Source organism: Lentinus tigrinus, assembly GCF_003813185.1.
Source record: "Lentinus tigrinus ALCF2SS1-7 unplaced genomic scaffold L226scaffold_70, whole genome shotgun sequence".
Taxonomy (NCBI): Eukaryota; Fungi; Basidiomycota; class Agaricomycetes; order Polyporales; family Polyporaceae; genus Lentinus; species Lentinus tigrinus.
Genome location: NW_027137979.1, coordinates 48,006 through 75,532, shown reverse-complemented (window position 1 = coordinate 75,532; position 27,527 = coordinate 48,006). Strand labels below are relative to the sequence as shown.

The 27,527-nt window shown below is 56.1% G+C and overlaps 11 protein-coding genes across 11 annotated transcripts; 6 read left to right on the top strand and 5 right to left on the bottom strand.

The window, feature by feature from the left end:
* Positions 1-860: 860 nt before the first annotated feature.
* L226DRAFT_517509 (uncharacterized protein) lies at positions 861-2,491 on the top strand (the record flags this gene model as incomplete). Its single annotated transcript, XM_067678517.1, has 2 exons — positions 861-1,217; positions 2,047-2,491. The coding sequence occupies 2 exons, from the start codon at positions 861-863 to the stop codon at positions 2,350-2,352; spliced, it is 663 nt and encodes a 220-aa protein (XP_067528789.1). The 3' UTR covers positions 2,353-2,491.
* Positions 2,488-5,347, bottom strand: L226DRAFT_540918 (uncharacterized protein). Its single transcript, XM_067681965.1, has 6 exons — positions 4,735-5,347; positions 4,307-4,675; positions 4,068-4,250; positions 3,927-4,015; positions 3,243-3,848; positions 2,488-2,841 (listed from the first exon to the last, which is right to left on the bottom strand). The coding sequence occupies exons 1-6, from the start codon at positions 4,939-4,941 to the stop codon at positions 2,742-2,744; spliced, it is 1,554 nt and encodes a 517-aa protein (XP_067528788.1). The 5' UTR covers positions 4,942-5,347; the 3' UTR covers positions 2,488-2,741.
* A 404-nt stretch (positions 5,348-5,751) lies between these two features.
* On the top strand, positions 5,752-6,737 carry L226DRAFT_617687 (uncharacterized protein; the record flags this gene model as incomplete). The annotated part of the gene is made up of 3 exons (XM_067687073.1): positions 5,752-5,781; positions 5,865-6,092; positions 6,319-6,737. 3 exons carry the CDS (start codon positions 5,752-5,754, stop codon positions 6,625-6,627), a joined length of 567 nt encoding a protein of 188 aa, XP_067528787.1. The 3' UTR covers positions 6,628-6,737.
* A 429-nt stretch (positions 6,738-7,166) lies between these two features.
* L226DRAFT_366324 (uncharacterized protein) lies at positions 7,167-7,886 on the bottom strand. Its single transcript, XM_067674259.1, has one exon. The coding sequence runs from the start codon at positions 7,766-7,768 to the stop codon at positions 7,304-7,306; it is 465 nt and encodes a 154-aa protein (XP_067528786.1). The 5' UTR covers positions 7,769-7,886; the 3' UTR covers positions 7,167-7,303.
* Positions 7,887-8,763: 877 nt separating this feature from the next.
* L226DRAFT_517508 (uncharacterized protein) lies at positions 8,764-9,705 on the top strand (the record flags this gene model as incomplete). Its single annotated transcript, XM_067678516.1, has 5 exons — positions 8,764-8,862; positions 8,903-9,252; positions 9,307-9,361; positions 9,421-9,499; positions 9,563-9,705. The coding sequence occupies 5 exons, from the start codon at positions 8,764-8,766 to the stop codon at positions 9,703-9,705; spliced, it is 726 nt and encodes a 241-aa protein (XP_067528785.1).
* A 1,222-nt stretch (positions 9,706-10,927) lies between these two features.
* L226DRAFT_617685 (uncharacterized protein) lies at positions 10,928-12,787 on the top strand. The gene is made up of 9 exons (XM_067687072.1): positions 10,928-11,132; positions 11,192-11,234; positions 11,310-11,580; positions 11,642-11,756; positions 11,824-12,001; positions 12,076-12,184; positions 12,245-12,346; positions 12,410-12,681; positions 12,758-12,787. The coding sequence occupies exons 1-8, from the start codon at positions 10,997-10,999 to the stop codon at positions 12,590-12,592; spliced, it is 1,137 nt and encodes a 378-aa protein (XP_067528784.1). The 5' UTR covers positions 10,928-10,996; the 3' UTR covers positions 12,593-12,681; positions 12,758-12,787.
* A 55-nt stretch (positions 12,788-12,842) lies between these two features.
* L226DRAFT_540912 (high nitrogen upregulated cytochrome P450 monooxygenase 2) lies at positions 12,843-15,704 on the top strand. The gene is made up of 11 exons (XM_067681964.1): positions 12,843-12,963; positions 13,218-13,328; positions 13,383-13,719; positions 13,790-13,867; positions 13,930-14,149; positions 14,208-14,231; positions 14,285-14,359; positions 14,420-14,579; positions 14,631-14,875; positions 14,926-15,015; positions 15,075-15,704. The coding sequence occupies exons 2-11, from the start codon at positions 13,281-13,283 to the stop codon at positions 15,517-15,519; spliced, it is 1,722 nt and encodes a 573-aa protein (XP_067528783.1). The 5' UTR covers positions 12,843-12,963; positions 13,218-13,280; the 3' UTR covers positions 15,520-15,704.
* Positions 15,669-17,331, bottom strand: L226DRAFT_564027 (cytochrome P450; the record flags this gene model as incomplete). The annotated part of the gene is made up of 8 exons (XM_067683608.1): positions 15,669-16,122; positions 16,179-16,268; positions 16,332-16,576; positions 16,665-16,824; positions 16,891-16,965; positions 17,027-17,050; positions 17,117-17,270; positions 17,295-17,331. The coding sequence occupies 8 exons, from the start codon at positions 17,329-17,331 to the stop codon at positions 15,669-15,671; spliced, it is 1,239 nt and encodes a 412-aa protein (XP_067528782.1).
* A 1,167-nt stretch (positions 17,332-18,498) lies between these two features.
* L226DRAFT_564026 (uncharacterized protein) lies at positions 18,499-20,271 on the bottom strand. Its single transcript, XM_067683607.1, has 8 exons — positions 20,079-20,271; positions 19,972-20,014; positions 19,639-19,912; positions 19,456-19,570; positions 19,219-19,399; positions 19,039-19,147; positions 18,861-18,971; positions 18,499-18,787 (listed from the first exon to the last, which is right to left on the bottom strand). Exons 1-8 carry the CDS (start codon positions 20,239-20,241, stop codon positions 18,593-18,595), a joined length of 1,191 nt encoding a protein of 396 aa, XP_067528781.1. The 5' UTR covers positions 20,242-20,271; the 3' UTR covers positions 18,499-18,592.
* A 692-nt stretch (positions 20,272-20,963) lies between these two features.
* On the bottom strand, positions 20,964-22,565 carry L226DRAFT_564025 (uncharacterized protein; the record flags this gene model as incomplete). Its single annotated transcript, XM_067683606.1, has 7 exons — positions 22,394-22,565; positions 21,994-22,247; positions 21,806-21,917; positions 21,571-21,739; positions 21,405-21,513; positions 21,219-21,341; positions 20,964-21,143 (listed from the first exon to the last, which is right to left on the bottom strand). Exons 1-7 carry the CDS (start codon positions 22,497-22,499, stop codon positions 20,964-20,966), a joined length of 1,053 nt encoding a protein of 350 aa, XP_067528780.1. The 5' UTR covers positions 22,500-22,565.
* Positions 22,566-23,886: 1,321 nt separating this feature from the next.
* On the top strand, positions 23,887-27,469 carry L226DRAFT_540902 (high nitrogen upregulated cytochrome P450 monooxygenase 2). The gene is given in 15 exon segments (XM_067681963.1): positions 23,887-23,937; positions 23,950-23,991; positions 24,007-24,036; positions 24,093-24,250; positions 24,296-24,363; positions 24,433-24,772; positions 24,837-24,914; positions 25,556-25,775; positions 25,834-25,857; positions 25,928-26,002; positions 26,054-26,213; positions 26,274-26,518; positions 26,579-26,668; positions 26,723-27,212; positions 27,403-27,469. The coding sequence occupies 10 exon segments, from the start codon at positions 24,361-24,363 to the stop codon at positions 27,210-27,212; spliced, it is 1,725 nt and encodes a 574-aa protein (XP_067528779.1). The 5' UTR covers positions 23,887-23,937; positions 23,950-23,991; positions 24,007-24,036; positions 24,093-24,250; positions 24,296-24,360; the 3' UTR covers positions 27,403-27,469.
* Positions 27,470-27,527: the final 58 nt, after the last annotated feature.

The window sequence follows — 27,527 nt, the reverse complement described above, 5'->3', positions numbered from 1 at the left end:
GATTTTAGTTTTGGCTGGGAGTATAGCAGTTAGGACGAGTGTAGTGTACAGCAAGAGCCGAGTTCAGACGAGAGGATGCTAGGTCATTGCTGGTGGTGGTGATGGTAGTAGGGAGCGCGACGCGAGGGGCCTCACTCCGCGTAGTGGTTTCGTCATGCGAACGGGCATCGGCCAGTCAGGATGCACTGCCATGTGTGTCCTCCGAGAGTCCCTAGAGCGCAGAGGTGACACAATTAGCCAACGACGAAATGCCATCGGCAGCGCATGCGAACGTTAGCTTTCACTTGTAGCATGCGAAACAAGCACGAGACGCACAGTGTTCTGCTTCTTCGCAGCAGGCGATCTTCGCCCTGGCTCCGAATGTCTCCTTCCATCGTCGATTCCAGAGCTCTCTTGTCTTTCGCGATGGGCAAGTTGGCCTGGGGAGTCTAGGCAAGACGTGAGAGAGAGGCCTGAGCGTGGAGGAAAGAAGCTCACCACCGCTTGCACATCTGAATCGAAACGATTGTCGATCCGCGACACTAGGGTGACGCGCCTCGTGTCCTCGGTCACGACGAACGCGCCAACGGAGGGTTGGTCCTCAGGCAAAACATAGATGCGATTGTCGACAGGGCAGCCCCTTTTCGGAGTGAACCACTGCGGGCTCTGCGTCCACGGAGCCAGGTCCAATGATTGACCGAGTACGGTATGCAGGACGCCCTCCGCCAGAGATCGAGGTCGGTGAGCAAGACATGACATCACCTCCCGACGCCTACAGTATATAAGTCCCCTCGCATCCGCAAGACTGCCCAATGCTGTTTGCGCTGTACTCTCTCGCTCCCGCCCTTCGCGTCGCCGCCATCCGCAGCCAGCTCCGCGTCATGTCCACGTCCCAGCTCCCCAACGACTCCTCTCTCCCCGGCGAGAACTTCGAGGTCCGCCAGACGTCCTCCACCGACGACTACAAGCCCGATCCCTCCAAGTCTCTTCCCCTCAACTCCGCTCGCCAGGCTCTCCTCGACGACATTCTTGCCCTCTACTCCTGCCAGCCTACTCGTCGCCGTGTCGAACGCTACACCCCCGACTGTGTCTATGACGACCAGTTCGTCTACGCTAATGATCGCTACAAGATGGCCGGCCAGTGGTTTGCGCTCCCCAAGCTCTTCCACTCCAGCAAGAACGAGGGCTACCAGGTCGTCAAGAATGACCCCCTCCTTATTCAGTTCAAGAACGAGCAGGTCTGCCTTCTGTCTTGTCTCTTTTCTTCTCCTTCTCTCTTCCTCCTTCATCTATCACACCCGCAACCGGAGGTCCACGCAACGCCCTTCGTTCGCACCGCAGTAGATGTGTCTGCGATGGGCGTCGCAGCGGGTCGCCTCAGTCATCTTGGACCCAGATGAGTGTGCTCTCATACTCTCCCTATCTCATCGTGGCGCGCAATCCATGTCTCCTTTGTCCGCTCGCTTGTTTTCAACAGACCCTTGTCCCCCGAGATGCGAGGCGAACGCGCATATACCCACGCGTACCTTCAGGTCTCCGCACCGCCGCGTGAGGCGGCTGAATCACGTATCTGTCTCTATTGTGCTGTCGCTCCAGATGCTGTCTGCCTTTGGGAGGCAAAGATGCGAGATTCGATGTTGTAGTGCTACATCCTTCCGGTGATGTGGTACAGCGAAAGAGTTGAGCTCGGACTTCCTGTCTCTCAGGTTCCCATTTCGCTTGATTGCGATGCGCAGCTATACGCACGTCCTCGACAGTCTGGAACCGCTCTTTTCTCCGTTCATGAATTGCCGATGTGGGATGCGCATATAGGGACTTTTCCTGGGAGCGTCGACGAGGCCCCTTGAACGCATGCATCTCGACAAGCAGCCCTCCTTGAAGTTCTCAATATTAAACATGCATCGCAACCCCTTTGCTTGCGACGCACTTCCTGGATCAACGATGTCGGACGCTACTCTCCTGCGAATGTCGTGCTTTCGCGTCGTTGTCGGATCGTTTTCCTTGGTGAGTGACCATTTTCGTCCGTCGCTGACAATCATCCCTCCTACTTTGCCTCCTTCCTCCCAGACCTGGACGTTCCCCGGAAATGTCAAGTCCACGACGATCAACGCCCTCGTCTCACTCTCGCTTGACCCCGCGACCGCCGAGTCGGACTTCATTCAGGTCAAGTACCACAAGGACCAGGCGAACGGGAAGGACTACTCGCACACGGGCCCCAGGTTCGCATTCAAGAAGTTCCAGGCGGACAAGGTCGCTGGCATGATGGACAGCCCGGACGTGCAGGCGTTCAAGGCCGACGCGCGTGAGGACAACAGGGAGGACGTGCGCAAGTACGGGAGCGGCACGGATAAGGCCCCGCAGAAGACCTTCTAGGCGGCGCGCGGAGGCTTGTACGAGCGTGAGTTGGATGTACGATAGAGCCGCGATGATTGTATCCCTTGGAGCATCGGAATTTTAAGATAGATGTGTTGTATTTCCTGGCCTCGCGCTCCTCATGTATAAAGTGAAGTCGTTTATTCAGAACAACACAACATTGTACAAACAAGAGCGGATCTGGACACTAGAAGTACATACAACGGATGGCATGAGCAAACATAACCAGAGAGCAGGAAGCCAAAGCACAACACAACCAAGAAACATGAATACAGCCGGATATTGTACAGCGTCAACGAGACAAGTCCACTCATACAAACGATACGCATGCAAGTTCACCGGTCATCGAACGAAGGCAACCTCTGGCCGCTCGACGAGCGGAGAGCGCATCAGCCCGCCGGGGCTGGTCGGGATCCCCGTGCTGAAGCTCGCGGACGTGCCGTCGCCGAGGGTGATGATGGGCGAGGAGGGAAGCACTTGGAATCCGACCTGTGCATGAGGTACGCGGACCGAGGGAGACGCAATGGGAGCGGGTGGGAGAAAGACGATCGAGCGAAGTCAGATTCCAACGTTGGATGTGAGCACGAGCGAGTGGGAGAGGAAGAGGGCGGAGAGGACGAGGGCGGCGCCCATGGAGACCCACACGTTTGAATTGTAGTCGACGGGTTCGTCGAAGATCCATGTCGGGTTGAGGTGTCCGAGTTGGAATGCATGGTGAGAGCAGAGGACAAGAAGTCAGCCAGTATTCGGGCGGAGGAGGAAACCGAACTCCAAGATGAAGAAGAAGTCAAGGAGATGGCAGGGCGAGCGAGCACATAACTCGGACTGCTACCAGGGGCACGTGCCACTGGCACCAAGCCAGCAAAAATGCGGGAAGAAACACGACTCACCCCAATACCCCAATATACCGCATGAACTTGTTAAGATCATCCTCCCTCGTCCCATCCAACCCAGCCTCCACCCAGCTCTGCCCCGCGTCGCTCACATTGGTCATGTGGCTGACCGGCCGAGCCTTACCTCCACGAGCTCCGCCGCGCGTCGCTGCGAGAGGTACGTTGTCGTCGTCGTCGTCCGCGCCACCGTCCTCGGACACCAAGCCGTACTCTCGAACTAGAGCCTTGACCTCTTCAGGGCCGAGCGAGACGAGGGTCGACAGGTTCGGCGGAAAGAGGGGAGACGGCGTGGGTGGGACAAGCTGACTCGGAGCGATGCGGGTTCCCCCAGGCGTGGTGGTTGCGACTGCAGACCGCGGCGAATTCGTGGGACGCGCGGACGTGGTGTTGGTGTTCACAGAGAGCCGCGTGGAGTCGCGGCCTGCAGCGCCCACCTGTGCCCTGAGAGAAGCCGCGGACATCGTCGATGGGGCCGTGGCGGGAGGGGTAGGCAGAGAAGTAGCGCCAGAGGTAGAGGCGGGGATGTCCAGGGGGCGGAGAAGAGCCTGTAACGGCTCGTCGAGACCGGACGCGCGGATGAGGGCGTTGTGGCGCCGAGCTTCGCTGCAGTAGTGGTTGAATGCGCGAGGGAGTATCAGTCGCACTAGCCAACTAGAGGATAAAAGAGGCACAAATACGTACGAATTATGAAGCCTTTGCTTCGCTTGTAGGACCTGCAGCTTGCGCTCGCGAATCTCATCGCCGAGCGAGGCAGGAATCTTTTCGGACAACTATATAACACGTCTGTTAGAACGAATATAAGCATCCTCGCGATCCACACACCTGCTTTTTGACACGTTCGGATACTTCGCGCTTGACGACATCCGCGACGATCTTGTCTGCCAGGGGACGGAGCGTCTCCCGGATGTGCGCCTTGAGCTGCTCCTGCAGCCTCTCCTTTTCCTCCTGCATGCGAGTCTCTTGGGCTTGCATTCGATGTGCAACCTCTGCCTTGACCGCTTGCACCTAGTACACGCATTCGAATGAGTGAAAGCGAAGCTGCAATACACGGTTAGACGTACCTGGAAGTGCGCGTCGACAGCAGGACCGAGGGCGGCAACGTGGTCCGCCGTCCCTTGGAGATTATCGAACGTCTGCGCCACGAGACCGATGGTGCTGCGCATGCCGTTCAGCAGCTCGGAGATGGCTGCAGCGGCTTGATTTCGATCCCCTGTCGAGGGCGCAGTGACAGTCGTCGAAGCGGCTCCCGTTGCGCCCACTGCGGAGGCTGCTGCAGCGTTCTGCGCGTTGCTCGCGGGCTTCTTCTCGCCGCTGGCTTCATCAGAGCCCGTTCCGGTTTCAGGTGGAGGTACTTGCCCACTCGCAATCCGACTACGAGTCGGACTGAGCGGCGGAGACGGCAGGGGAGTGCCTACGGCGCCATTGCCGGACTTGTTTGGTGTAAGAGCCGGATGTCGCTGCGCCGATCGCGACGGATTGAACCACGCACCTGTTGATTCTTCTTCGCATCCTTCTCCTTCTCCTTGTTGTTTCGATCGTCTTGCTTGCTCGTATTGCCAGTTCGGGCGTTGTTCCCGCCGCCTCCGCCTGGGGTGGCTCTGCCCCCGGAAGAGTTGTTCCGGTTGTTCTTGGGTGGTGCCATGGTTGTGAACGAGCCGATGATGGAGTTGATGGTGAAGGGACTCGAGTCGCCCATGAACTGTGATGCCGATGAGATGATGGACGAGTACACGATCGCGTTATAAGACCCCAGAGCCTGCGAACGTAATCGCAGTCTGCTGCACTATCGATAGGTCCAGATCCTCAAGCTCCGTTCTCGTTCAGGAAAACAGCGGCAACACGAAGGCCATGCATTGAAGCACGAGCTGGACGCTGCGGTAGGATGCTGAGTATGAGGGCCGTGACCCGGCAACGTGTTCGCCGCGAGGTTGAAGGACTAGGGTGGTTACCTTATCGAGACTCTCACCGTCCATGTCTCTAGGTCGGATGAGAACAAGATTTAAACATAAAGAGAGTTCGTGTAGTGTGTTGCGAGAGCGTCGGAGCGTAAGCCATCGAGCGAGGAAGGGTGACGGACCGAGAAAACGTGTTGTAGCCAGGATGCTGAGCGCGGGAGATGCGAAGCCTATTGGAGGTCTTCAAGCCTGGCTGCCCGAGTACGTAAAACCACAGGAAAAAAGGATATCATCTAGAGCATCCGATTTCCTGTACCGCGGTATGAGAAGGTTGCCTGCGGCCTGGGTCTCGATTATCTTACCGTCGCGCTTCGATGTAGGAGAGACTGAGCCAAGGCCCGACGACTTACCGCAGTCGCTCGTACCGGTGCATTCGCAGTCCGTGAGCGCGTGAGCATGCATCGGATGCGTCATTCCACTCTCTGCTTGCTGAGTGCTTCGGTCGTAGTGTCGTGATGGTCAGGAGCAAACCGAGTTAGCGCCCAGACGCACGCAGAAGCACCCGGGTAACTCGAAGGGCTCTCGGCAAGAGACAGAATAGAAACAAATGTATGAGCGTGATTGAAGCTGCCAACGCCTGTGTATGGCACCATGGCAAAAGACAACAAGAATATATCCGAAGCAAGCAGTGACAAAGAACTGAGCTAATTGGCATGTCCGCCAGGCTCTCCTCGACGACATCCTCGCCCTCTACTCCTGCCAGCCTACCCGTCGCCGCGTCAAACGCTACACCCCGGACTGCGTCTACGACGATCAGTTTGTCTACGCGAATGATCGCTACAAGATGGCCGGCCAGCGGTTTGCGCTCCCCAAGCTCTTCCACTCAAGCAAGAACGAGGGCTACCAGGTCGTCAAGAACGACCCCCTCCTCATCCAGTTCGAGAACGAGCAGGTGAGTACCTCCCGCATGAGGTCCTGTCCGTCCTTTCCCGTTCTCCTGTCCTATGGGTCTCCCGACATCGCGGCAACCAGCGTCTGTCGGGCATTCGATGCTGCCCATCTTCGTTGTCCTGCACGGTACTAGCTACTCTCTTCAATGTTCCCGCCGACTCTCTATGGCCTTTTTCCCGTCGCCCATTCCTCTCGTATCGCACCATGCACCGCTGACGCCGCCCAAGACCTGGACGTTCCCCGGAAACATTAAATCCACGACCATCAACGCGCTCGTCTCGCTCTCGCTCGACCCTACGACCGCCGAGTCCGACTTCATCCAGGTCAAGTACCACAAGGACCAGGCGAACGAGAAGGACTGCTCGCACACGGGCCCCGGATTCGCGCTCAAGAAGTTCCAGGCGGACAAGGTCGCGGGCATGATGGACAGCCCGGAGGTGGAGGCGTTCAAGGCCGATGCGCGCAAGCACAACCTGAGGGAGGACGTGCGCATGTACGGGAGCGGCACGGGTAAAGCCTCGCAGAAGAGCTTCTAGGCAGCGCGCGGAGGCGTGTACGACCGTCACTTAGTGTACGATAGCGCGATGATGTACTGTTGTGATTGTAAGATAGACGAGTCGAGTCGTCTTTCCTGGCCTGGGCGCGCCTCGTGTGTGAATTGAAGCAGTTTGTTCGAGATTATACAACATTGTACAAGAGCGACCACTGGTATATACAGCGGAAGACAATCCCGTGAGCAAGCAGAGCCGGAGAGCAGGAAGCCGAGACATCAGACAAATTAGTCCACTCATGCAAACGACACACTCCACGCAGCTCCCCTCATCGGACAAAGGCAACCTCTGGTCGCTCAACGAGCGGGCACTCGCATGAGTCCGCCGAGGCTTCTCGGGATGCCGGCGCTGAAGCCGACGATCGTGCCATCGCCAAGAGTGATGCATGATGATCGGAAAAGAGGGGAGGACTTGGAACCTGACATATGCGGTGTATGTGTGTTGACGTACACAGACGGAGGAGCCTCAGGGAGGAGACTCGGACGCGTCAGGTGAGCGAGAAGATGGTGAGTGCGAGTGGGTGGGAGTGAGAGAAGGACGATAACAATGATAGAAAGAACGTCAAGCGAAGTCAGAGTCCGATGTTATTGGAGGCGAGTGCGAGCGAGTGGGAGAAGAGGGCGGAGAGGACGAGGGCGGCGCCCATTGAGGCCCTCACGTTTCAATCGAGGATCCAGGTACGTGAGTCGTTGAAGGTCAACCTCGGGTTGAAACGTCGAAGGTTTGAAGGCACGGTGTGAGCGGAGGAGATGAAGTCAGCGAGTGTTCGGGCGGAAAAGAGACATGAATCGGAGGTGGCGGCAAAGTTGAGAAGAAGAACAAGGAGGTGGTGGGGCGCGAGCGAGCACACGCTCATGTCCGTCGCCGGCGGGTTTGACGCGGCCGGGGTCGAGTTCCAGACTGTCATGAGGTCGAGGGGCTTTGCTAGGGCAGACGGCGCGGAGCGGTCGATGGGAAGGACATGATGGACAACATACGCCTGAGCAAGACTAAAGAGCGAGGGAGGGATGCAGAGCAACTCGGAGGAGGCGGGCGAACCTCGTCTTGGGTGCAGTGGTGGAGAACCATCCGTGCATCTTGGGACTTCGGAGCCACGAGAAGGGAGGTAAGAGGGACAATAGTGCATGTGGAGTTTAGTTGAGCAGCCTACACACCTCTATGCTAGAGTTTCACGCGTCCGCGTCTCGGGAGGATGTCTCCTCCGTCCTCCATCCCTCCCACACTCTGTCTCGCTCTTTACACTGCTAAGTGTTCCACCATACTCCTGTTTGTTATGGGAGCACAAGGCCGGGTATAGGGAAGCGAAAATGAACATGCATAGGGATTTGACAGCTTCGACTAATCGACACTCGGCCTCCTGGATCAGGGGTGTGAGGCGGAAACATAGCAGAGGCTGCATCGAGCTGTTTCGAGGCGGCGGCATGGAGAGGCGGAAACGAGTGGGGACATCGGAAGTGCCGGTTGGAGATATGCATGACGTCTTGTATGGGATCTGGAGGTGTGCGAGGCGGATGTTGCGGGGGATGGGGGATGTCGGCGGACGGAGGATCGTGGCCAGAGGGCAATGAGAAGCAGATTGTCAAGAAGAAAATCCATGTTCTCGTCTGTAGCATCGTCGTACACGTTCATTGTAAGCTAATAAGCTAACTTACCGAAGAATGTTGCCTTCCTGTCTGTCGATGGATCTCGCATCCGAGATATTCATCCGGCTGCCTACTCACCCATGTAGTCCGCAGAGAACTCTACGAACGGCAGAGGTGCTATAGCCTCGAGATGACTAGTCTCAAAAAATATCTTCATAATTAGACATCTAGCCACGCAGAGAGAGAAGAGTACTGGTCGACCGAGACCTGGGCACGACGAGGGAGGGAGGACTCGGATGAGAGACGCATCGTGGTACAAGCGCCGACATAAAACTGTCTCTCATACCACCAACTCGCCGCCGCACTTGCGTCGACTCGGCGACCTCAGCGTACAGTGGCTCCTCGTGTATTACTATTTCGCTTACTCTCTCGTCGCCTTCTCACAGTGCCACTGTCTACGCATATCTTCCTTTCACGCTGTGCTCTTACCCACTTGCTCCCTGGCTGTAGCTCCCTTGGATACTCGAACGAAACCGATATGGCAAAGGATAGTACGCCTGGCTTTTACTCCGTCACTAGAGGACGCGTCCCAGGAGTCCACTCGACCTGGTACACTCAGATAGCTCTCGCGCCAGCCGTTCCGCCTCGCGTTCACTCTCTCCAGGGACGAACGTTAGCAACAGGTCTCCGGCTTCACTGGCAACAAACATCACAGGTTTCCGACAATCGAGCGTGCCACGGCTTACCTCGCGCAGCACGGAGCCACGAATGGCAACTTCTCAACCACTGCTAGCTCATCTGCACCACCAGCCTCGCGCAAAGGACATGATTCGAAACCATACCAGAGGCCGACACCCACGAATGGAAAGCCAGAAGAGAAGACGCATGGATCAAGTTTGAGGTGGGCCGCTTTGACCACCGAAGTGATTGAAGACGAGAGCGGATGGAATGTGGTGTACTCTGACGGGGAACGGAAGGTGGGCTTTGTCGTGGGCATAGGAGTATGGTGGGGAGGGGCCGACCCGAGGTACGCATGCGTCGATGCCGTGTATTATCCTCTTCAACGCGCAATAGAATTCAGAAATATTGCGGAACGTTGCCCGGGAGGACAGACGAACAACCGCACAGAGCTCATCGTTCGTACATCCGCGCATCTCCCATGTCCACTCCAGGTCTACTCTCTGGGCCTCGCCAGGATATCGCACGAGTGCTTGAGACGTCCCCGCATGTCCAGAAATCTCTCTTCATCAAGGGGACTCAAAACACAGTATCATGTGTCAGCTCGCTGTGTCTGTCCACCTTAGCACTGGTCCGGGACTCCGGGCCAATTTCGTCAGGCTTCCGTCAATGGATGCCCAAATGGCTGCACAACGGCTTCAAGATGTCGACCAGAGAGCCCGTCAAGAACGCTCCGCTCATCCGGTACTTGCTCAACCAACGCGCACGCGAAGGCCAGAAGGTGCCTTGCGTCCTCTCATAATGCACTCGTATTCCCGCTGAGCTCGCGTTTTACAGGTGTATTTCTAGTGCTATTTCTATTCGGTCATTCTGCCTGGTGCGTCCCTCTCGCTTCCGCGCTGGGCTAGAGGAGAGACGCTGACACGGGCAGTATACAGGCAGATTCGGCACAAAGTCAAAGAAGCATACCAGAATGGAGCTGTGCAAATCTCTGAAGCCCCGGAGTCTCAATCACGACCCATCTTCGCATATGCGGCGGTCCTGGGCTTTATGATGGTACGTTTCCTTCCTCCAACAGTCGCATTGTATGCGCGTAGTAGGCTCACGCCGCTCCTCTCACGTATATGGTAGGTATTCGTGCTTATCCGGCAGGCATTCTGGGACCCCGTCAATCTCGATGAGTACGCGCTTCATGCATGGATCAACGGATTCTGCATCCCCCTCGTACGTTCTCGGTTTTCTTGTGCACATCGAGGTGCGTCCTGTCAACTGATATGCTTCGCGCGCTTTTACATAGGGTATCTCCCCATGTCTTGGGCTTGTCGCGTATTATCTCAGGCAGACGGTGAAGGACGACAGGTTGAGGTTGTCAAAGGAAGACGAGCTCCTAGGCAGAGAAGTCCCCCGCGAACCTTGACGGCGGTCGCGACTCGTCACAGTCGCAAAACTCGTGGTGTGGAACGACACCCCGGTTGGGTAAGTCGACTGTCTGCCTGTATGATATCTTGCCCGGCATTGTAGCTCGCAGAATGCAGTTGCGTTCATCCTGCGTTCATCCTGTCGTGTTGCCATACAAGTGTCCTGAAGAGTCGTCTTGACAGAATCAGATCCGTTGGCACGTGTGCGTGACATGTCAAGAGCGATCTGTCGACTCATCCCCGTCCGGCTTGGCAGAACACAGCTCTCTTCCCCACCAGAAGTCTATCTTCTTCATGATGATGATTCTGCAGGCTGGCTCGAACTCGAACTTCGTACTGAACTGGAAATCTGCTGGCGCACCTCGCATTTCGCGATCGGATGCGGTCAAGTCCGGGTGCACTACGAACGGTGTTGCCGGATCTGACAGTGACTAGTGACCGCCGGCGTGCGCTAGTCATATACTTAAGCTTTTCTCTCAGATGCCGCGGCGCTCCCTGGCTGTGCCTGAACATCAAAATTTGCGGCACCGAGTGCGTTGTTATGCGCATACTGCCATATGTACCAAGCTCTGTCAAATACATTCAGTGCACTATACCGTGGCTCTCCCGTGCTTTCTTCCCGACACTCATCACTTTCTCACTCTGCTCGGGCGTTGCTATGGGCTTTGGTTACGCATGGGACCTCGATGCCCCGTCGAGGTGATTGAGAGTATTGCGGCGTCCATGGTAGACAATGCGAGAGCTCTGGACCCATGGTGGCATTTTCTTGGGCGAACATTGATGGACGTGACATTGCTGACGCTTGCTCTTGGTGCGTAGGGTGGGCGTCATCTTCAGAGCAGCACGCTAAATCTGTTCTACTGCATACAGGCTTCCTGACCTTTCTCACCGCCGTGCTCTCCTACCTTGTCATGTACGTCAATTCGAATTCCCGTCCGAGTCTGCGCTTGGCGCCCAATTCAATCTGCTGAACCGCTCGCACCACCAGATCACGGCGATTGCGCGACTCATACCTTACCCTCGGCATCTGGGTCATCCCTGAGTGGGTCACGGCTGCGACAACATGGATTACAGCGATCTCGAGGGCCGCGCAGGAATATGCCGTCTTAGGGAGCTACATCCCTACAGTTTGCACCGGGACGGACGCCCTATCGAGCTGCCTCGTCGGCTCGAACTGTATACGTGGCGCCGTTGAGCCGCAGCACAAGCCAATATACACGGGCCATGGATGTGTTGGTACGGCTTTGCTCACGGGAAACGTGAGTAGAATCTGACTCCCTGGACTTGATGAGTACTGACCGCGAGGTCCGATACGATTAGGTGCTGATACAAGAGGGCGTGCTCTGCGCACTCGTTCTGTTCTTCATCCTCCCCGAGCACAACCTCAGGAAAATGATTCGGGGCGTTGTCGTTGCGCCATTCCTCGCCGCCTGCGGTGCGTTTCTTTCTCATCTGGCTTCTTCCTTTTACTACTAATACTACTTTCTTTTTCGCCTTTGCAGTCTCCGCTGTGCTCAACGTGCAGAAGGTGTGCTTCCCAGGAGACATCATAACTGAGACCGGATTCCGCATCAAGCGCGAGTGGGAAATCTTCGACCCGCACGGCATTGACCCTACCACCGCAAAGCTCACGAACCTTTCACACATGGTCACACTTGCCGTTCTCGCACTATGGGTTTGGTGGGTATCCCCGTCTCGCTGACACGGGCTGAGAAGTCCTGTTTTCTGATTTGCACGGATGTTCTATCTCGCAGGAAGTACCGGAACGCGTTCGTCGCGCAGCTGAACGGATCGACGGAGAACGGGTACTCCTGGATCCGACCACTGCTTATCGTGTGTGCCGTCCCACCCGCCGTCATCACCGTGTGTACCTGGTAGTAGAGTTCCTTTTTCTCTGCGGGGACTAACGCATGAGCGACGTAGGGACTGAACTACCTCAGCCAAACGTACAACAGAGGCGTGGACGGCCCGATCTGGGCATACTTCCTCTTCGCCACAGCGTACAGCTCCTTGCCTCCACTCATGGTGCGTTCGGCGATTTCGCGCGTTGGGCCTCGGAAATTGTCTGACGGCCCGCGGTATTCGCAGGGGATGTGGCCAGGTGTCGCGATGATATGCTGGAGGTTGACGATGCCCGAGAACATCCTCCCCGTAACGCAGGGGAAAGAGGACATACACCTGACGCCAAGTCCTCCGTCGGATGTCAAGGTCGATCTGTCGTCTTCTGGAGGAGATGGATATCAGGTCCCCGAGAACCCTTCAGGTCTGTAACCCATGCGAGGCTATATGGATCCTCCGACTGGTGACTGCGTGTTCCACTGGACTGGTTGAATCCTTCAAGTTACCCGGGGGGGAACAAGGTAGGTACCATCGCTATACATTTTCCGAGTGGGCGGAAGGTGGAGAACGACCGCTCTGATGTATGGAATGGCGCAGGCCGTCGGACCTGGAGATGGGGCTTCCAAGGTAGGCATGGTCAACCCGACCCCTGTCACCTGTCGTTGCGGGTTCGCACAATAGACGCCATCCATCTTCTCTCATTCCCACCACCTCCACCAACTGTTTGTCTGACTCTGACTCTTGCGTCGCTGCATGCTCAATGCTTGGAGTAGAGAGGTCGTCTGTGTAGGTAGTTATCCAAGGTGTGTACTGCGTCGATTCAACGTTCTGGACAACTCCGGGATGCAAGGTTCGGCGTTCAGCCTTCTGGAGGATCCGCGGCTCACGTTATGTTCCCAAGCGCCGCTGGCGCATCGTGGATAACACGGGCGAAAGGAACCAGTATCTGTGAACCTAGCTCCATGAATGTTGCTCGCCGCGTCGTAGAACTTTCTGTCGCCGGAGCAGTGTTGCTTTTGTACTGCGAGCAGAGCTAATGAATTCTTCCAATCACCAGTCACTCTCCCAAGACTGGGCCAAGACCGTTGCATCATTCTCGCATTCCAGAACAAGCCAAAGCATGGATCTTGAGAAGTGGGAAGTGGTTCTCACTCTCGCTGCAGCCTCAGTATGTATCGGTATTCGCATTTGCCATGATCATTGTACTGACACGTTGCTGCAGATAGCGCACCAGGCATTCCGCCGCTACGATACATACTACCCTAGCGTGCATGCTGTTCTCTTGTTGGCTCCGCCCTTGGTTGCTGCACTCGTTGCCTCTTCCTGGTCAGATTCGCCAGCCCCGGGTTTTATTCCCATAATCTTCCTCCGATACATCATCGGCCTAGGAACTTCAATCATCCTCTACCGACTGTCTCCTGTCCATCCGCTCTCGCGCTATCCCGGACCGTACTTGCGGCGGTCCTCGCACTTCGTCTCTGCGTGCATAGCAGTTGCGGGGAACCGTTGCAGACACTTCGATGCGCTCCGACGCAGGTACGGAGACATTGTACGGACCGGTGAGTCGACTGTACACCGAACCACCTCATCTATGCGACATAGTGACTAATCCGAGTCTGCACCATGAAGGCCCGAATGAGCTCTTGACTACCGATCCGTCCCTGATTCCTGCACTTCTCGGTCCCTCGGGCGCCCCCAAGGGGCCTGGTGCGTCTTACATGCGTCCTCGTACACGGCGCAACCATGCTGACGATGCTGCAAACATGCAGGTTGGATAGGAGGGTCGTTAACCTACAAGAACCTCCCCATGGTCGGGATCCCGGACCCAGAGCTGCACCTCCGCCGGCGCCGACCCTGGACTCGAGGTCTGGGACCTGGAGCACTGAAGGAGTACGAAGTGATCGTAGCGAAGCGAGCTAGGCAGCTGGCGGAGCGGCTGCAAGAGCAGAGTGGAGAGGTTGTTCTGGGGCGGTGGCTCAACTACTTCGGGTGCGTATTACTCACATCTAGTACCCCGACACATAGGCTAATGCAGATATGTATTTAGCTACGACTTCATGTCCGACATGGCGTGAGTCGTTGAGGCTATCTGCAGTGTTTGTCTGGCTCACTATTTACTTGCAGATTTGGCGGAGGCTCCGAGCTGTTACGAGATGGCGACAGGAACAACGTATGGGGTATTATCGACGATGGAATGAGGTGTGTCTGTTCACTCCGGCAAGCCTAATTTTTGCTCGCCGACTATTATACGTCACGCAGAATTGCAACGTTCCTCGGGCACGTCCCGTGGCTCAGTATCTACATCGGCTACATACCTGGTGCCGCTGGTCCCCTCAATAAGCTCCTAGCCAGCGGCGCGGCCTTTGCGAGAAAGCGCGTCGCTAGAGGGTCTCAAACGCGCGACCTCTTCCATTATCTCGTACGTCTATGTACCTCTCTTCCGTATGTGTGCTGACTCCCCCTGTCGCAGAACAACGAAGACCTTCCAAACAAGGAGGCCCCAACCACCCGACAACTGATTGATGATGGCATCCTTGCTGTTGTCGCCGGGTCGGACACCACGTCCGTTGCACTGACCAACATCTTCTTCTGTGTCTTGACGCACCCAGAGGTCTACGCTACGCTGCAAGCAGAGATCGATATGTACTATCCTCCGGGAGAAGATGCGTATTCGACCAAGGACCACCGGAACATGCCTTACTTGCAAGCAGTGATGTAAGACTAATACTAGGATCATCGTTACCAGCTAACGGCTACTCGAAAAGCAACGAAGCACTTCGACTCTACCCACCAGTTCCGGGAGGCGGTGAGCGCCGGGTACCGCACGACTCCCCTCCAGTAGTAATCGGTTCCGTGTAAGCCGTCCCCAGTTTGCCTTGCTCGAGACATCGTCTGTCTGACTTCCATACTTTAGACGTATACCGCCGGGAACAGCCTACTGGATGCCACCATGGTGCCTGCAACGCGACGCTCGCAACTTCACCTCCCCGCTCTCATTCTGGCCTGAAAGGTGGCTCATCGCGTCCGGTCATCTCGACCTCTCGGATGCTCGCCTCCCGTCGTCCCATTCCCCGTGCTATTCCTCTTCCGGAACCGAGAAGGCCATCATCGGACAAGATGTCGAACCAGAGTTCATCCATAATGAACTCGCGTACATCCCGTTCTCCTATGGGCCGATGAATTGCGCAGGGAAGGGCTTGGCGATGCTCGAGATGCGGACAGTTGTGACGGGGCTGCTGCAGAAGTTCGAGATGCGGCTGCGGGAGGGTTGGGACGCGTCCTTGTTTGAGCGGGGATACAAGGATTACTTCAACGCAACGAGGCCAGACTTGCCTGTTGAGCTGCGTCCGCGCTGGTAGTCAGTACGCTGAAGAGCGAACTCTTCTTGCCTTGTGATAAGAACCGTTATTACCTATGATTGTATACTCTATTGTACATGTACGATATCCTGAGCACGCAGACGCACCAACCATCTTGTATTCGCCCTTACTCCTTGCCCTTGAAGCGATCACCGTGCCTTGAGCACGACCGGTACCTCCGGCCGTGCAGCGACAAAGTGATCCTTGAACTGCCTCTCGTACTCCCTTACATCCCAGCCTTCCGCAAGCGTGACCCGGAACCGCTGCATAATCGCACACACGACCATGCGCAGCTCAAGGAGCGCGAGATTCTTTCCTGCGCAGTTCATTGGGCCGTGCGAGAACGGGAGGAACGCGGACTCGTTGTGCGTGAAATCCTGCAAAGGCGTGCGGGTATGTGAACGGTCTGAGGAGGGCCTCGGGGGCTGCGGGGGTGAGCTCGGGGCTAGGACTGAAGTAGGAGGAAGGGCGTCGGCGAGAGCGATGCGACCTGAAGCGACGAGCCAGCGGTCTGGCCAGAATGCGTCAGGGTGCGTGAAGTTGCGGGTATCGCGATGGAGGGAGTAGATGTGCAGCCAGAAGGACGTCCCCGGTGGAATGACTCTGCATAAAGAGAAACGCGTCAGACATGCGGAAGAGTATATGAAAAGAAGACGGACAGTGACCCGACAACTACCGGGTTCGCGTCTGCTGGGACTTTGCGTTGGCCTCTGCCGGGTGCAGGAGGGTAGAGTCGCAGTGCTTCGTTTCTACGTTATGCAAGAGACGTCAGGCCCCTCAGTCTGTCATGCATCAGAACACATGGAACGCACATGACAGCATTGAGATGATGCATCTCCCGAAATTCTGGCACAGCGAGGACGTCCTCTTCAGGAGGGAAGAACTTGTCCACCTCCGCCTGTAACTTCGCATAGGCATCGGGGTGCGTCGCTAGGCAAAATATGATGCTGAGCATGGCACCGGAGGTCGTGTCCGCCCCAGCGACGATCGCGAGGATACTGTCATCGACGAGCTGTTTGGTTGGCGGGGGAGGCTTGTCCGGGAGGTCTTCATTGTTCTGTAAACCGCAGCGTAAACGTCCACAGCACAATCAACACGTGGACGGATAGATGAAGCAGAGGAAAAGTATAATATTAGTAACGTACGAGGTAGTGGAAGAGGTCCCGCATCGAAGTCCCGCGCTCTACGCGAGCGACTGCAAACCTCCATGCACGTGCCATGAGCGTGCTGAAAGGTCCCGCGGCGCCAGGGATACTGCCGACATATGGTCCGAGCCATGGGAGATGCAAGAAGAAGGCTCCCAAGCTACACATCAGAGATGCAAGAGTGAGAATGCGCCTTGCAAAAGACGAAGCATACAAAGATACGAACATGACTCCTTGGTCGAGAAGGGCCCAGATGTTGTTCGCGTCTCCGTCTCGCAGGAGTTCCGAGCCTCCACCAAAGCTGTAGAGCGCATGAGCATGTGAGGGTCGGTAAGAGAATCCACAAGCACTAGAGGACGCACCTCATGTCGCACATGAAGTCGTACCTACAGGACCAGATAATGGTGTCAGTTCAAACCCACTACGCATATGATGCAGAGGCATAAACTCACGAGAAATAGTTCAGCCATTTCCCCAGTGATACAATGTTCTCCTGCTCTGCCAGCTTGTCCAACAGCTGCCGTGTCCGCCTCGCGATCATCGGCTCGTATTGTTTCAGCGCGGTAGAACCAAATGCGCGGTTCCATGGCCGACTATGATTACCACCTCATCACATAAAAACACACTCACCTGCACTATTGCACAGTAAGAGAAGTGAGTAGGACATAGCGGAGGTCAGGTGGACTTCAGGACCACCAATGTCTTAGCTCTCTTGGCCATATCAGGCAGGCAGAGTGTGGCGGGCGGGCGCCAACAGAGCCCACAGTCAATGAGGTCATATTGGCAGCGCAATGAGGCAAGAGTGTGTATACCTATTTTTTACAGTACCTACAAGGCTGTAAAAGTGCAGTACAGAAAACCCCGTGGTCGTAGAGGGGACAGGGGATGAGGTGTTAAAGAGCGGACAGGAAAGCATCCTGGGAGCGGACAGGGAAGGCGCCGAGCGCCGTACCGAATAGCCGCGCCAACGCAGACAACATTGACTAAAATAAGGGGGGCGGAAAGCGACGGGCACCAGCTGGCAAGATACTACATCAAAAGTACCAATAATCAATCGACGAGGACATTATTACCCCTTGCAATTACAATCTACTAGAACGGCATCAGTAGTACTGCAGTTGATCATGCAACATGGCGTTATACACAGAGCAGACATCGAGACGACCTCGAGGTTCGGCAGCGCGTAAGTTGTAAGTAGGAGAAAGAGTGACAATGCAACAAAATCCTTGATAACAAATGACTTTAGGGCAGGGCGTCTTCTACTTACTGCTCTACTAAGAACCCATTGACATGACTCTTGCCGCACCTGTTGGAATAATTGAGATATCTCGACAAGCTTTCCGGAATGCCAGCCGATATCATCCCACTCGTCTTCCAGGTGCTGAATTCAGAGATCGATACCGGCATACTCCCTCAGCGTGATACCGCCTGGAACCCCCTGGTTTGCAATCTGTGGAGTCCCCTCCATCGTGACGCGTGCAGCTTTAAGCACCCTGACGCATAATAGCCAGACCGCTGGCTCGTCGCTGCGGGGCACACCCCACTTGCTGATCCCTGCCCACCCTCGAAGCCGCTTCAGGCCCAGGCTCAGGCTTCGAAGAACTCACCGGAACGTTCACGCACGACTCCGAGTCTGCGTTCACGTACTGACCAATGAAGTGCGCGGGCAAGCACATCGTGCTACTCGAGCTGCGCATGGTTGTGTGTGCGTTCCTGTAGTGGTTTCGGGTGACCATTTAGTCGCTACGAAGCCCGAACTGCCGGTCGTACTTGAGGCGCGTTGACTGTTCGTAGTCAGAAGAGCGGTTGCGGTAAGAAGTACAATGTCCATCAACCTTGCGTTATGTCACTGACATGCTTTCGAGTATAATCTACACAGATCGTCGCTTTGGTATATATTAGTCGGACAGAGTCGTGTGCTGATTCTGTCACGAAGGACCCGAGGACTTCTCGGAGGGTTGCGAGCCGTCCTTACCTTCAGGAGAAGACGTAGTGAGGTCGACCTTCATACCAGTGGACTGGTTAGTCGGTGCTGCGACGTCGTCTTTCGCCCGCGTTATCGGGAGGATGCTATCCGGCATCTTGAGCCTATGGTAGATCATCACAAGCCCCGGCCACATGCCCTATTAGCGTACACAACGTCAGTCCGAGGTCTCATGAGCATGAACTCGCTTTTGCGAGCAGAACCGGACGCACCATGAGCGGGGGCACGACACTATACGCGGCAGAGAAGAGGGCGTATGCCCACATCGGGCCATCCCGCGGACTCCCTCCCTTGTGGTAGATTCTCTGAACGAATTGCAGAGCCTGCAAGACAGGATGGCTCAGTCAAGTACTTGTCCGACGTTGAGCACGAACGAGGAGAAAGACGCACAGCAATGACTACGGGTGGTGTCACGTACATGACAAGCAGCGGCTTTACCCATCCGAATCCTTGTTCTGTAGAGCCGCTCAGTTGAGCGACGAAGCCTTGCCGGTGTTTCCTGTAGGGCAGAAGCCAAAGTTAGAGCTTTTCGAGCGCAATGAGCTTAGAGCTCGCGACTTGCAGACGTACCAGATCCACAGCGCGAGAACAAAGAGCGCGACCAAATGGGAGAGTCTGGTGAGGCTCGCTGTGGTGGGGTCTATTGCGCCTGGCTCGAAGATCTCCCACACCCCCTGGATCCGAAGTCCGCTGTCGAGGATGATGTCGCCCGGCAGGCAGACCTTCTTCACGTTAACTATGATCGCAGACACTGCCCACGAGCAGAGCATGAGCCAGATCGACTGGACAGGTAAGGAAGATGCTCACCGCAAGCCGCCAAGAAAGGAGCAACAACTATGCCCTTCAGCACCCTCCCACTGTTGAACTCGGGTAAGACAATGAACAACACCAGAGCGCAGAGCACGCCCTCATGTATCAGGACCTACGTGAATGTCGTTAGTGCTGGGAATAACCACACACCAAGCCCTGGCGGGGACAGAAGCAACTCACGTTCGTAGCTAGCAACGCCGTGCTGACGCATCCATGGGCCGTGTACGCAGGCATAATCTTCCAGTCCGCATTCGGACCACGTACGCAGTCCTTGCCCGCCAAGCAGCTCGCCATCGTATTCATTCCGATTTGTATTCCCGGGATATAGATCCCCAGCAGGGCGTGTTCCTGCGCGATCCTGGAGAGTGCCTTCATCCATCTGGTAGTGGCTGTCAGCCATTCAGGGATGATCCATATTGCGAGCGTAAGATACGAGTCTTTTAGTCTTCGCGAACTGTTCAGGGAAGCAATAGGTCAGCGCGTTGGACGAGGACGGGAAGCAGCCGGACGTACACAATGACGTAGGAGAGCCGGGCGGCGAGCAATGTGAGGAAACCTGAGGAAGGAAGAGTGAATCAGCCTCAAGACGACGTGCTCCGGGAACATGGACTCATACCCACCAAAAGCACACGTGAGCATGGATGCTTCTACCAATGTATAACCCAGGTTGTTCCACCACGGGTAAAGAGCTCGTGCGTTGTCCGCCAGGGACCCCGCAATACTCTCAACATTCTCTACGCGCGATTGGTCAAGATTCCATGCGTGCCCCGAACCGTTGTCCATGTCAATGTTTACGTCGGAGGTGAAGGGAGGGGAGTGAACTGATGGGGGAGAGAGGTCAGGTAAAAAAGAACATTGATATAGTATCCGACACAACAGCGGCAAGAGCAGCTACTCTATGCACAGGCAACGACGCCTCGGTGCCGGGATCGATAGGCACTGCCAATTGTGACGCGGCTGTCTGTCCATGACTCCGAGTGGGACCCGGTATCTGCGCCCAAGGACCTCGTCGTTTACAACTACACTTCAATCTTGGAGCGTCAGGTAAAGGACCGCTAGAGAAAAGAAGACATACCCTTACGCTCGACGCATTGCCACCACACTACCAGAGACGTATGACAGATATCACTTCAAGGTTGCGGCAGCGGGCAGTGCGGGCGCCGCAGCCGCCAGCGTCCAAGGAAGACTGGCCGTAAACGGTTTGTCTGCAGATTTTTTTGGCAATGATATATGAGCTTTGAAGCCTGAGACCGGTGCTACTGCGACTCGATTGGCGATGAAGAAGAGAGAAAGAAGATGGGTCCGCCGTCTGAAGCGTGTCTCTACCACGTGGCCTAGACGCGCGCAGGCCCGGGGTTCGGAAGAACAGGAACTTATTCAAGAACGTAGTGAATAATCCTAATATCAATACCTCCAAGAAAATTGTCCCAAGAACCTCTATCCGGAGTCCCCACTTTTTCCAACAGACAGCCGACTGCGCTGCTTCTAGCGACCTCCGAACCGCGTTAGGCATCTACCAAACTACGAGCACTAGCCCCAAACCCAGACTCGGAATGATCTTCAATGGTCGGAGGCGGAGACGAGAGCGGGGGCTGAGACAAGATTTGTGTGGAGAACATGTACGTGCTCGTCGCCCGCTGCCGCTTGAGCGCGACCATCACAATCACGAACATCGGGTATATCGCCTACGATGCGAAGAGTAAGTGGTCTGGGACGGAGACGGATAGGAAAGCACTGGGACAGCATATAGAGAGACTCACGATGACGGGCACGAGGCCCCCGTTAACGAAGTAGCCCGTGATGCCCCAGAAAGTGTTGTCCCCAGTGTCGTGCACGAAGATATCGTGGTTGTTCTCACCGACTTGCCAGATAGTGACTATCACCTGATGAGCAACGGGTACTTCAGCGCGCTGAACACAGCATGAACTTGTACCGATGCACCGTACCCATATCGCGGTGTAGACGAAGCCGGACTCCGCGATCAGAAGTAAGACCTCTTCGGTGCTCGTCATCGAGAGCCTGCGGTCGAAGACCTTCAACGTCCGAACGTGGATCCTCGAGCCATGTCATCTCAGGTCTTGAATTGCAATGAAAGGTCAACGCAGAACGTACCACGCCCTGTAGGCGGTGAAGCATGTCGCAATGGCGTTCGTCGCTAGCGACATACCCGCCGCCGCCGCACCCGTCTGCGAGCCGGAAAATAGTTGTCCGTATCCCTGCTGTTGCACGACAATGGAAAGGCGGGGGTTGCATGCGCCGCATGTGTCGAATACGCTCAAGGCTGGGTTTATATGCAACGCGAGTCAGTAGGGTGTGATGCGAAGGAGTGCCATGGAGCAGATCGTACTGAAGGTCGCCATGAGGAGCAAGGCGGAGACCCCGAGTATGACGCGTCTGGCCTTGATTCCGGGCCAGAGCACGTACACTCTCCACCATACGATGGTATCTCCGATGATGATCTACAATGCACGGGCCAACCATCTCAGATATCAGAAGACGTTCTCGCTCACCAAAGAATCCGAAGAGGATACGTACATTAACAACCAATGTCGCCGTCTGGATGCAGATCATCTGATCGCCGAGCGAGTATACCTCAACAGGGTTGAAGACGGCCTGTATGTCGCAGTTTGTAATCGCGTCCGCAGCCGCCTGCGCCTGGTTCGCAGTCGCGAAGGTCGCGCGGAGTGCTGTTCCTGTGAATGTAGCCGTGGATATGTAGAGCACCAGGGTTGCGGTGAGCTGTAGGGCAGCGGACCGTCGCTTGAGGCCCTTCCCGCTGGTGAGGAGTACTGCGAGTGAATGCGAGAACGATTTGACGTTACATACTGGAGCAGACTCACGAGAGGACGCATACTGATGCAATGGCGAGGCTCGTTGATATGCTTGGAGACGTGCCTCAGCTTCTGTGTGCCACGCGAGACTGGGTACAACTCACCGAATAGTGCAGTCGTAATCACGATATTGATCAACTGCTGGCTGTGCGAGAGGGTGTCGAACACAACGACGTACGTCGCCAAGCTTCCAGCACACGACGGATCCATGGCGAGGGCCCAGTAAGGAAGCAGGAAGCAGGGTGTGGTGAATGTAACTGTGCTCGGGAGACTGGGATATATACCTCTCCGTAGACGCGAGGACATTGGATGCTGACTTGACACTGGCATTTCCGCAGTGCATGCTGAGTCGTCTTTCTCGTCCTCGTTCATACAGAGGGCCATGACACGGTTGCTACCTGGTAGGTCAGAGAAGATGGACGCATCAGTCGGTATCGGTACGAGAACTTGTTGAAACGACCAATGTCAGCTGTCGGGACTTGGACTTGGAGACAAAGGAAACCAAGACGACTCGTGAACCATATATCCCCCCTTATGTTGAGGTCGAGACGCAAGGGAGGTACGAGCAAGGGTTGGTGTCGCAACCGGCATGCAGGCCTGGATACAATCTGCAATAGACGGCGGCGTTCAGGCTCGTACGTCACGACAGAGCTGCGCAATGTCCCGAGGTCGAGGATGCTTGTTAGGGATCGTCGAACCTCTACAGGACCTATCAACATCCGAGTTCTGCTGTATCGCCACGCGGGATCGGCACTCCGTAGTCACTCCTCAAGCGTTGACGTCGAGGGGCAGTTGGAAGGAGTGCGATTGGAACTGTCAGGAGCGACGGGAGTTCGCGCTGAGAAGAGTTGAACAGCCCGGCGGCGGGCCCACGTGACTGCATAGCCTAGACCAGTGCCCCTGTGGGTGTGGCAGCGACTGCGAGCGCAAGCGAGACTGAGACGAAGGGAAGGGGAGAAGAGATGTGAGGAAAGCGGGTGAGCGTAGGCGGCGAGGAAAAGAGAGCGCGTACTGGGGATGATCGATGACCAATGAGGCCTTGAGGGAGCAGGGTCATGAGCGTGGGTATGCGTTATGCCGCCATCACGTTTGAAGGGTACCGGGGTTCAGTACTAAGTAGTAGGCGGATCGGAGCTGGCTCACATCGCTTATCTCAGACGAATGGTCAGTCAGTACTTCGGAAAAGGTTTGAGCGGAGATGCTTGGATATGGACGAACTTGGCAGCAGGAGCGAACATCTGACAGATCGTACTAGTGTGTGCGCATGCCCAGAGATAAATGGCATGGTAAATGTCCACTCCGGGGATGCCAGAGCCGCCCCTAACCAACGTGCTCACGAGCGGCGGTGTTTCTCATGGACCCACAAACGTGCTGGTAACCCCTAGGAACACAAGACCCGCCTGAGGCTTCTGTATCATGCACCGGGGGCCACACCTCGAAGTGCATCCAGCCAGCGCTGCAATGGTCGGAGGAGACAAGAGTCCGAATATGGCAGGCGATTGGGGGCGACAGCTTGGGATCCTAACAAGGCCAAACAACGACGCTATCGCAGCTACTTACTTACTTCAACTTGTGTTCATCGACGACCATCATCTTGAACGCCGAACCGCATCCTCAGCATCAATTGCGGTTATGTTTCAGCGAGCGACATCACCCGCTCTCCGGCGCGGCTGCTCAAGTCTCTACAGCGCTGCGCATGCGGGTATGACACGCCAAAAATACCTGGTCCCGGAAGCCGTCACGCACGTACGGATCGACGATGGGACTCTACGGTTGGAAAGGTATTTTGTTTTCTGTATGGTGCTGGTGTAAGCACCGGTCCTGCGTCGGAAGCAGGTAAGCAACTTGCCGAACCCCGAGCTTCTCAACTTCCTCGCCGCTCTGTGCCCAACCCTTCCTTCCCACGTACACGCTGTGGTGCTGCCTCCTGTGGCACAACCTTCTGCGGCTATGTAGCATATATATTATCTCCTCGTTCTGTGTCGTCCGCGTTCTCTCTCCGATCGACCTTCTCTACTCACTCGCCACGATGGTCCTACTCTCTTCGACCTCAGCTCTCGTTCTCTTGGCCATGGTAAGTACCTCGGATCCCTCAACTTTCTCGCTTCTATCTCCGGCTTGACCTTTCTTCTTCCTTCGATAGGCTGTGCACCAACTGTTTCGCACGCGCGAGACTTACCGCGTCTCTGCTCACCTTGCCTTGTTGCTTGGCCCGCCTACTCTCCTAGTCATCGTCGACGGCTACCGCACAACTCTCCTACCAGCATCGAACAGCTTGCTTTCCTACTACTTCACCTACCTCTCTGCTCTTGTCGCATCCGTCGTTCTCTACCGCATCTCTCCCTTCCACCCTCTATGGCCCTACCCGGGACCCTTCTGGTGCCGCACAACCATGTTCTGGCACGCAGCCGTCGCCGCGACCGGCGAGCAGCCTAGGTATCTCCAACGGCTCCACGACAAATATGGAGACATCGTCCGTTTCGGTATGTAGTACATACCCCATAACGTCCGATCCTAGTGCTGACCTTTCCAATCGTACGATAATAGGACCGAACAACCTGTCCATCCGAGACCCCTCCCTAGTCGGTCCTTTGATGGGTTCTTCAGGCGTTGGCAAGGGTCCCAGTACGTACCCTCCGCTCTTCCACCCCCGACCGTCCGAGACGCCCCGGTATCCCAGACGTCATGCTTGCTTCTCGGTGTGGCCGGTATTCTCGGCAAGCCCAGGCCTTGTATCTCTTACTTGTCGTACTGCAGCACAGTCGCTCAGCGCGAAGGCACATCGGAGCGTAGTGGCTCCGTAATCACAGAGCAGGTATGATGGGGCTATCCCGTGTTTTGGGAACGGGCAGCTGCGGCTGACGCGATTATGTCTTCATGGATCGTCATGACCCTGGCAAGCCCGAGTGTACCGCGAATGTGAGACAAGGGCTGCGGCTTCGAAGTCATCCGCATTGTGTGCACTTTATCGCTTCTGTGTTCGGGCACAAGGAGATCAGACGACGTATCCGGTTTCAGGGTACTGCTGTCGTCGGATATGACTTTCTTCTGACAGGGTAGTCTCATTGCCATGAATCTCAGGCTTCGAAGTTTCGTTCGTCACAGCCTCTCAGGGACTCGGGACTTGTTGGTATCGTGTGCACATTTTGGAGGTGACTTGAGGCTTGTCGCGAACGTTGATGCAGGTGTGCACAGGAATCCCGTCATTTCTCGTCTGCCCTCCCTCTTTACCTCCAGGGGACGACGTACTTACACTCTTGGTACAGACTTCGTAGGCGCGATGCTCACTGAGACGAACGTCCCGATGGTCGGCATTGCGGACACGGACGAGCACATCCGGCGTCGACGCGCGTGGACCCGCGGACTGGGCCCGGCTGCACTGAAGGAGTTCGAACACCTCATCGTCCGGCGTGCGCATCAACTCGTCGACCAGCTTGGGGAGCAAAAGGGCGTAGTGAACATCGGAAAATGGATCAATTATTTCAGGTGAGTGTGCCGTATCCGGGTGGAGTCGTTGGGTGCTGATGCTGAACTGGTCGCGTAGCTACGATCTCATGTCGGATATGACGTGAGTGTCTTGAATCGTGTCGGTACTGCCAGTCTGCGGGGGTTTGCTGATATTCTTAATATCGTAATAGCTTCGGTGGCGGATCGGAGCTGTTGCAAGAAGGCGACAAGACCAACGTCTGGCACGTCATCGAGGAAGGCGTTGTGTACGTTCATCTTCGTGACTCCGTTGCACATGAGGCTGACACGCCTCCCAGTCCAGCGACGTTTCTGGCTCAGGTGCCGTGGCTCGGGCTCTACGTGGCGCGTATACCCGCCGCCATGAAGGCATTGGACGCGTTCCTCCAGCTTGGGAAGGATTTCGCGATGCGCAGAATAGAGAAGGGCTCGACAACTCCGGACCTGTTCCATTACCTCGTACGTCCCAGTGTTAGAGTCATCTACATCCCATCAATCTAAACAACTGTAACGCCGCAGAACAACGAAGACCTCCCAGACAAGCCGCAGCCGCCACTCCAGCAGCTCGTAGACGATGGCATCCTCGCGATCGTCGCTGGTGCCGACACTGTCTCGAGCGCGATGACAAGCCTCTTCCACTGTCTCCTCACGCATCCGGAGACGTACCGCAAGCTCCAGGAGGAGGTCGACAAATACTACCCACAGGGTGAGGACGCGTTCAATTCGAAGCACTACCGCGACATGACGTACCTGCAAGCCGTGATGTGAGTGCTGAGTCGTTTTCTCGTCTTTTGTATTATCGTTGGTTGACGCACCCTGGACAGACACGAAGCGACCCGGCTCTACCCTCCGATCATGACGAGCAGCCCGCGGAAGGTCCCAAACGACGCCTCTGGGGTGGCTATCGGATCTCTGTACGATATTTCGATCCTGTCGTTCGTGACGTGCTGGCTGACGAACGTTCGCAGATATCTCCCGCCGGGGACGTCAATCCTGATCCCGCCCTTCTCGCTCCACCGCGATGCGCGCAACTTCACCTTCCCCGACTCCTTCTGGCCCGAACGCTGGCTAGTCGCCTCCGGACAGCTCGCGCTCGCCGACGCGCCGCTCCCGCGACCGATCCCTTCCCTCTCTTTCGAGTCCTCGCCCTCGCGCAAGTCTTCCGGGCCCTCGAACACGCTCCTCCCCACGTCCACCTCGCACGGCGCGCACACCCTCGCCGAGAGCGAGTTCGCGCACAACGACAGTGCGTTCCTCGCGTTCTCGCACGGGCCGATGAACTGCGTGGGCAAAGGCCTCGGGATGCAGGAGATGCGCACGGTCGTGACGGCTATAATGCAGCGGTACGAGATGCGGCTGCGCGAGGGGTGGGATGCGGGAGGCTACGAGGCTGAGTACCGGGATTACTTTGTGTCGACGCGCCCGGAGGTGCCAGTCTTGCTCGAGAGGAGGGGATGAGTGGCTGCTTGGAGCCGCTGTGGGCTATTCACCGCCAAGCAGAAGTTCTGTTCTTGGGCTGGTGTGTATGGCGCGACGCGGGCAAACTCTGTGCGTGCCCCTCCCTTCGCAGTGTCCGATTCACCCGGAATACATCTCTTGCTGTCTGATCACGTTTCTGTCAGTGTCTAACAAGGTGCCAAGGACCAAGGTCCTCTAGCATGTCGTACGTATGTCGTCGTGTCAGATATGGATCTAATAACACAGCGTGTCTTGTGGAGAAGGCGTATTTAGCCAGCGTGACCAACGCGAATTGCCGAAGACAAGATTTGAGGG

Coding starts and splice junctions, on each gene's coding strand:
- L226DRAFT_540918 (XM_067681965.1), bottom strand. CDS start 4,941: ATGGGCGACTCGAGTCCCTTCACCATCAACTCCATCATCGGCTCGTTC. Junction 3,849..3,926: donor AAGCAAAGGCTTCATAATTC/GTACGTATTTGT, acceptor CCACTACTGCAG/CGAAGCTCGGCGCCACAACG. Junction 2,842..3,242: donor CGGTATATTGGGGTATTGGG/GTGAGTCGTGTT, acceptor CCTCATGCACAG/GTCGGATTCCAAGTGCTTCC.
- L226DRAFT_366324 (XM_067674259.1), bottom strand. CDS start 7,768: ATGCACTATTGTCCCTCTTACCTCCCTTCTCGTGGCTCCGAAGTCCCA.
- L226DRAFT_617685 (XM_067687072.1), top strand. CDS start 10,997: ATGGGACCTCGATGCCCCGTCGAGGTGATTGAGAGTATTGCGGCGTCC. Junction 11,757..11,823: donor GCCATTCCTCGCCGCCTGCG/GTGCGTTTCTTT, acceptor TCGCCTTTGCAG/TCTCCGCTGTGCTCAACGTG. Junction 12,002..12,075: donor GTTCTCGCACTATGGGTTTG/GTGGGTATCCCC, acceptor TCTATCTCGCAG/GAAGTACCGGAACGCGTTCG.
- L226DRAFT_540912 (XM_067681964.1), top strand. CDS start 13,281: ATGGATCTTGAGAAGTGGGAAGTGGTTCTCACTCTCGCTGCAGCCTCA. Junction 13,868..13,929: donor GGGCGCCCCCAAGGGGCCTG/GTGCGTCTTACA, acceptor GCAAACATGCAG/GTTGGATAGGAGGGTCGTTA. Junction 14,232..14,284: donor GACTTCATGTCCGACATGGC/GTGAGTCGTTGA, acceptor ATTTACTTGCAG/ATTTGGCGGAGGCTCCGAGC.
- L226DRAFT_564026 (XM_067683607.1), bottom strand. CDS start 20,241: ATGGACAACGGTTCGGGGCACGCATGGAATCTTGACCAATCGCGCGTA. Junction 19,571..19,638: donor CGGCGTTGCTAGCTACGAAC/GTGAGTTGCTTC, acceptor ACATTCACGTAG/GTCCTGATACATGAGGGCGT. Junction 18,972..19,038: donor CACCACCCGTAGTCATTGCT/GTGCGTCTTTCT, acceptor CCTGTCTTGCAG/GCTCTGCAATTCGTTCAGAG.
- L226DRAFT_540902 (XM_067681963.1), top strand. Junction 26,003..26,053: donor GTCATCGAGGAAGGCGTTGT/GTACGTTCATCT, acceptor CACGCCTCCCAG/TCCAGCGACGTTTCTGGCTC. Junction 26,214..26,273: donor CGGACCTGTTCCATTACCTC/GTACGTCCCAGT, acceptor GTAACGCCGCAG/AACAACGAAGACCTCCCAGA.